This window comes from Myotis davidii, unplaced genomic scaffold (assembly GCF_000327345.1).
Source record: "Myotis davidii unplaced genomic scaffold, ASM32734v1 scaffold935, whole genome shotgun sequence".
Lineage (NCBI taxonomy): Eukaryota > Metazoa > Chordata > Mammalia > Chiroptera > Vespertilionidae > Myotis > Myotis davidii.
In genome coordinates, this window is record NW_006286974.1 from 840,172 (window position 1) to 846,846 (window position 6,675).

General features: G+C 51.2%; 1 protein-coding gene across 6 annotated transcripts in view; it reads right to left on the bottom strand.

Annotated features, from left to right (window-relative positions):
* Positions 1 to 1,588, bottom strand: part of PTPN1 (protein tyrosine phosphatase, non-receptor type 1) — a 75,902-nt gene extending 74,314 nt beyond the window's left edge. For 3 of the 6 annotated variants that reach the window (XR_001513012.1, XM_006758791.2, XM_015560714.1), the window contains exon 1: positions 1,343 to 1,586. Coding sequence is in view for 1 of the 6 variants with exons in the window: in XM_006758791.2 (XP_006758854.1) it covers positions 1,343 to 1,405 (63 nt within the window). In the remaining 5 variants the exon portion in view is untranslated. Of the gene's footprint in view, positions 1 to 1,342 lie in introns of all 6 variants that reach the window. The other 3 variants (XM_015560716.1, XM_015560715.1, XM_015560717.1) reach the window with 3 other exon arrangements.
* Between the last annotated feature and the right edge of the window lie 5,087 nt (positions 1,589 to 6,675).

Genomic DNA, 6,675 nt, shown 5'->3' on the forward strand with positions numbered 1-6,675 from the left:
GTCAAGCATACCAAAGAATTGCTTAAAGCTTTCTTTCCTTTTTAAGTGGAGCTCAAAATAGACTTTAATACTACCGGCTGATGGATCTCACAATTTGCCTTTTGAGCCTATAAGCTGGAAACGGAATACACTGCCGTCTCCCTTTACACAAGTAGCAACATCTCTCTATTCTGTGCACCGTTTATTTAAAACATGGAGTGTGGTTTTGGTGAGTCCTCACAACCCCCGCAATGACATTTAATCAGGAGCACATATTTTTTCGAGAGGGCTTAGCTGCTGCTGAAGGCAGACCGCTTGGTGTTTTTAATCTGATGCTTTAGAGATATGTCAGAAACCCTGCCTACTAACGTGTAAGCACCACCATAGCATCCACAAGTAGACGAGGACTTGGAAGACCCCATCACCCCAGCCTCCACCAAAGGATTAAGATGCTCATCGGGGGAAGACGCGATTTCGGTAAACACGCTAACTTCCCATGGCCCCTGCCTGAAAGGGTGGCAGCCTTTTGGCCCCAGTGCAGCGGGCACCTCAGGCCTCCTGGCTGGAAGGATCTTGGGCCCGATACCTGCCTGGCTTGCTGCCGCTCCTCTTCCAGCTCACGGAGCAAATGCCTGCTAGACCTGCCCTGACCCCCTTCTCCGGGGCAGCCCACCTTCCCTTCCGCGTTGTGTTCTTCCCAGCACCTGTCACTACCCGAAATTATCTGCTCATGTGCGCGACTGTCCTGGACTCTGAGCTCCACGAGGGATGAGGTCTGGTCGGTCTCATTCAGTACACACCACCTCCGGCACGGAACGGGCATCGCCAATTCACATCCATGAAATGAATGGACAGGAAGGGGGAAGGGGACTGTCACCCTCGGGACTCCCAAGCACTCGGAGACGAGGGGAAAGGAAACGTGAAGGAGGGAGGGGGAGTAGCCCTTGCTCCCAGGGAGACAAAGGAAGAGAGTCTGAGGTGGTCCCGTCTAGAAAAGGAAGTGGCGGGGGCGTTCCGCCAACCCCCGGGGACAAAGAGTAGATGGGAAGGGGGGCGGGGTCGGGGTGCGAGGGATGCGCGCGGAGAGCCCGGACCCGACGCCCCCGGGCGGGAGAGGTCACCGGGCTGGAGGATGCGAAGTAAGTGGGGGATCCACGGGGACGGCGAGGTCCGGGAGGGACGAAGGCCCACCCGAGGGACAAAGAGAGAGGGGGCTGGCCTCTGCCGCCGTCGGACTGAATCCTAACGCAGCAGGGCCGACGCACCGGTCGAGACCCAGAGGAAGCACGGGACTCGGGGCTCTGAGGGGAAGGTTCACGCGGCCTAAGCGAAGGGCCTGCCGCGCTCCGGGCTGCTCCCGCACCTGGTAAATGGCCGCCCAATTCCCGGCCTTGTCGATCTGCTCGAACTCCTTTTCCATCTCCATGACGGGCCAGGGCGGCTGCTGCGCCCCTTCCTCGGCCTACCGCGCCGTCTGCCGCTCTAGGCCGCGTCGCGCACTCCGCCGGGAGTCCCGCTGGAAGCCTCGGCTGCCACCGCTACCGCCGCCTTAGCCGCTGCTTCTTCATGTCAACCCGGCAGCCGGAAGTACGCATCGCGCTGCTGTGGACTCCGCCCCCAGAGTGAAGGCCAATCAGCGGTCGAACAGGTCAGCCGGCACTTCCGCGGGGTGGAGTCAGGGGGAGGCGCTGGGGGAAGCGGCCTTAGCCCCGCGAGACCTCTCGCAGGGCTTGCTCCCTCCTCCCTTCCGGAACTCCGAGCCTGGGCGGGGCGCCCGTCCGTTGCCTAGGCGACCCCGGGAGCTCGACGCAAGGCGCTTGGGTTTGCCAGGCCTCCTGGGATAGTGAGACCAAACCTGTAGGAGGCCCGTTGAGTCAAGGGGTGGTCTTGAAATAGTCATGTATCTTTCCTGCAACGCCAGGGCCCTGGCCTCAGTGCTCCAAGCTGGAATATGGGCCTAGGAAGCATGCTCCATTTCCTGCCTCCTGCCTCTGGCCAGATGTCTGCACGTTTTTTTCATGAAACTTAGAGCTTTATTATTTACCAGGCTGCTGAGGAAGACCCCCCCCTCCCCCTTATTCTCCGTACTGTCCTTGTACTGAAATGCAAGCTTTCCGTTGGAGGTCTCCAATTTCGGGCGCTGCAGGGATGGATTGAGGTCCTGGCATGATTTTCAGTTTCCCAAAGTATCAAGGAATTCTTGCCCAGACTGGATTCAGAGGAGCATTAATTCCAGGGTGCATTAGAGTGTCGGATAATACAGATTTCTGGGTCCAACTCCAAGGAATTCAGATACCAAGAATTTGTACTTTTTACCAGCAGCCCCAGCTAATTGTCCATCTATGGTCCTGGAAGCACATATGAAAAGGGCCGGTCAGATTGCCTTCCTGCAGGTTCTGCTTGAAGCCATCCAGCTCTGGCCTGGCACATTACACGGAATCGTGAACTGCATGGGGTCGGAGAACCTAGAGCACCGAATCATCTCTGTCCCCTGTTTGCATCTCAAGCCTGGCCAGAGCAGCTGCTGGTATCGCTGGTTGAAATAATTCCTTGAGTACTTGCGGCAGACACTTGCCTGGGATTCCAAGTACACATTCTTAATCTCCACAACAAACCTACAGAATAGGCACCACTATTATTACCACTTTATGGATGAGGAAACTGAGGTGCAGAGAAACAAAATCACTTGCATTGCACATTGGTATGCAAGCCAAGATTCTAACCCAGTCTCCAGGGGAATGCTTTGGAGCCAGGCTGCCTGGGTCCAACTTCCAGCTCTACAAAATACTAGCTGTGCAACCTTTAGCAAAAGACCTAACCTTTCTCGGCCTCTGTTCCTTCCTTTGTAAAATTAGGATAACAAAAGTACCTACCTCATAGGGGTGGTGTGAAGATGGAATAAGTATATGTATAGTGCTATTAGTATAGTGAGTGGATCAATAAATATTAGCCCTCATTATTATATACCTACCTCCAGATAATAGCAATTGGAGGGGGGAGGTAAATAAATTCTTATTGAATAAATGCAATTGATTTCATAGGCAAGGTCTTTAGAAACTGGGTGTTCCATGGAGGAAATTGATAAAAGATGTCCATTCTGGTGGAAAGTTTGGGAATCCCACACTTAGAAGCTGCCTAATTTAAATCTTAGCCCATTTAAGTGACTCCAGGCTCTGGTATACTCTTCCTGACCTCATTGATTTGAGTGCTAGCTTGTCTGGTACTCACAGAACTCCTTGGGGGACGAGAGAAGAGGGCTGGTTCATTCCTATCATTGTGGGCTGAGCTAAATAAGTAAATAAATCAAATGCCCATCTGGAGCCCAAGTGGCCCTCAAGCCTGCAGGGAGTGTCACCCAAGGACTGCAGCAGCCTTTGAGTGGGGCCAAAGCTACGCACAAGTTCTTGATGGAGGAGAGGGGGGCTGCAGCAGGCTAAAGCAGGGTCCAAGTCTGGGCTGTTTCGTGGTTGTGGTAATTTCCTAGGAGTGTCATAAATTACCACAAATTTGGTGGTTTAAAACAACAGAAATGTATTTTCAAACAGTTCTGCGGACCAGAAGTCCGAAATCAATGGGGCCGACAGGGCCACAAGCCTTCTGAAGGCTCTAGGGGAGGGACATTCCTTGTCTCTTCTCGCCTGGTGGCTCATGGTCCCTTGTCTGTGGCAGCATCACTCCAATCTCTGTCTCCATCTTCACGTTCTTCTCTGTATCTCCCCCAACTTCTTGTCTGATATTTGGCGGGGAGGAGGCACCCGTGGTACCAGAGTCTCCTATACCTTTCTGAGTCTTCCTTTCATTTGTAAAGCTCGCCAATTCCCTGCCAGGATCTGGCCTTGAACCAGCCAAACTCTTGAATCCCCAGAGAAGTGATGGTGGTGATTGGGAATCATCGCCAATTCCCTGCCAGGATCTGGCCTTGAACCAGCCAAACTCTTGAATCCCCAGAGAAGTGATGGTGGTGATTGGGAATCATCTAGTGATGACTGGTTAGAAAATAAACAAATGACCATGTGTCATGATAGCTGAAATCTTTTCCTGGCAGGCATGATCTCACGGGGTTTCTCTGGCCTTTCCTCGTGGATTTAGCTAATGGAGGAAATCAATGACCCATTAAACTTTCAAAAATGTCCTAAAGAGTTTCAGTGGAGAAGGACGACTGCTTCCCAGGGATCATCGACTCCTAACTTAGCAGTGTCAGCAAGTTGCCTCGTCCTGGTCTTGTTCCTGGCAGATGGCTCAGTGTTAAGAGCTTGGGATCCAGAGTGAGACCAAATTGGTCTCTGATGAAATGTCACTTCCTCAGAGAGGCCCCTTCTGATGCCTCCTAGTAAACAGTGCCCAGTCACTCTATCCCTTTTCCTTCTTAGCACTTACCAGGCATTTGGTGTCATATTTTCTCCCCAGTGTTACCACAGCACTATGTTAAGTATTTGTTTTAGGTGTTCATCGTCTGTCTCCACCACTAAATGTTGATTTCATGAAGAAAAGAAACTAAGTCAATTTGGTTCAATGCTGTCTTAAGCTACAGGTCATTCTAAGAAGAGCCTACGAGTCCTTGAAACGTTCCAGAAACTGAGAAGACAGGGCTTCTTTCCACCATAGGACTCAGAACTGAAGGGGCCTCAGGGTCCCACAGCTCCCTCTGTCCACCACTGAGGACATGCAACCAGGAAGGGAATGGCCCTTCCCTCTGAGAGTCACACATGCTAACACAGTGTGGGCACCTTGTTTAGTGGGTTGATTTGGGGGTCAGCCAAAGACACCCCTGAGATGAAATAACTAACCGGGGCCAAAGCCAAAGGCCAAAGCACTGGAAACGATGCACAGAGCTTCCGCCTGCAGCCACAGACAGCGCCAGGTAACAATGTTGTCCAGCATTTTCTATTTCCCAACAGCCCTGCAAGTCAGGCGTTATCCCATTTTTCAGATGAGAAAATGGCTGCTCAGAGAGGGTAAAGAGATGAAATCAACAAACACCCAAATACAGAACGGCCCCGATGCTGGAGCAATGGGCACAGCAGGTGAGAAGCTTCTATATCCTGGGTTGGCTACTTACTGGCTCTCAGGCCATGGGCAAATTGCTTAACCTTCTGGTCTCAGCCTGGATGCTCTCCAGTGAGAAAAACCCGACTGAATGTGGCTTTCACAAAACGGGGAATTTGCTGAAACTGGGAAGTCCAAAAATGGCTTGCTTCAGGCATGGCTACATCCAGGGGCCCAAGCAATGTCATCGCAACAGCTCTTGTATCTGTTTCCTCTGTGTTAGCCTTACTCTCAGGCAGGCTCTCCTCCCGAGGTAACCAAGGTGGGCCCAGCAGATCCAGGCCCACAGCCTGCCAGCTCAGCAACTTCAACGTGAAGAACACTTCTTTGCCCTGCTAGTGCCAGCACAAGCCCTGGCCTTGAATCTCACTGGTCCAATCGAGTCTCACATGCCATCTCTAAGCCAAGAGAAATATTGGCAAATGAAGAAACTGAGGCTCAGAGAAGTCAACTTCTTAGCCAAGATCACACAACTTTAGGTAGTGAAATAGGATTTAAATGCAAGCAGTCTGGCCTCAGCCTCTGAGCTCTCCCCTATGCTGTACAGGCTCTGCAAGGTTCTCATCGTTACCATGAGTTCTCAATAAACAATAACCACAAAGAGCTAATAATAGTTTACTACATCAACATGGTGAAGCCTGTACTATTATTATCCCCTATGTGAACCAAGGCACAGAAAGGTAAAGCAACTTGCCCATGGTCTCACAGCTAAGAAATGGTGAACCCAGGATTTGAACCCACTGTAGCTCTAGATACTGCTTCCAGTTCTGAAATTCTATGAATGTATGTGAGTTCTGCACTGCTTCAGAACTCACAGAAAGCTTAACAGCTCAGAAACTCCTTGTTCACATCTTCCTGGGCTCTCTTCCCTAGCCTCATAACGACTCCCCCACTTCTCCACCCCCACAAAGTAGTTTAGACTTTACTTCAAGCCATTAAAAATAAAACAAGAGTAAATACATTAATCTAATCCTGAGCTACTGGTCCTGTAAAGGTGACTGTCCCAGTGGGGGGAGGAGAAGGCGCTCAGGGGGAACTAGCGTATCACATGGGTTCTGAGAAAGAAGGCTCCAGGCCTGGGGGAAGGTCTGAGAGGGAAGTTAGACCTTGCCCCATGCTTTCAGCAAAGGAGGAGTCTGGGCGGTTTCCAGAGGTCACTAAAACTCCGCCCCGTCCAGTTGAAGGGTCGGGATGGGAGGACACTTTGGTCGCATATACAGTGGTTCTGGGCTCAGGTTCTGGACTCCGGCTGACTTGGGCTATGTGCCCTTGGACAAATTCCTTACCCGCTCTGATCCTGGGTTTTCCATCTGTTACTTAAAGCAAGGATGTGATGGTTGAATGAGATGGTATCTCAGCCTGGTCTCTCTATTAAGATGGTTCACAACAAGGGCTCAATAAATGTAGCTGTTGTTACTACAACTGTTTAGGTTGTTTAGGTTGCCGAGTGGAAAAAGCAGGCTACCATCTGTCTCCATAGCATATGTTGCGACCTGCTGTTTACATCTCTAATTTTGTCCTGCTGGCAGAGGTGAGCAGGGCCAGTCAGCTTTAACTGTACAGGGCCCTGTGCTCAGAAGGGCCCACTCTTGGTTTAATGCTCTGCTGTTGCTGTCCTGAAATTCTTAATCATTTTTTAACCAGGGGCCC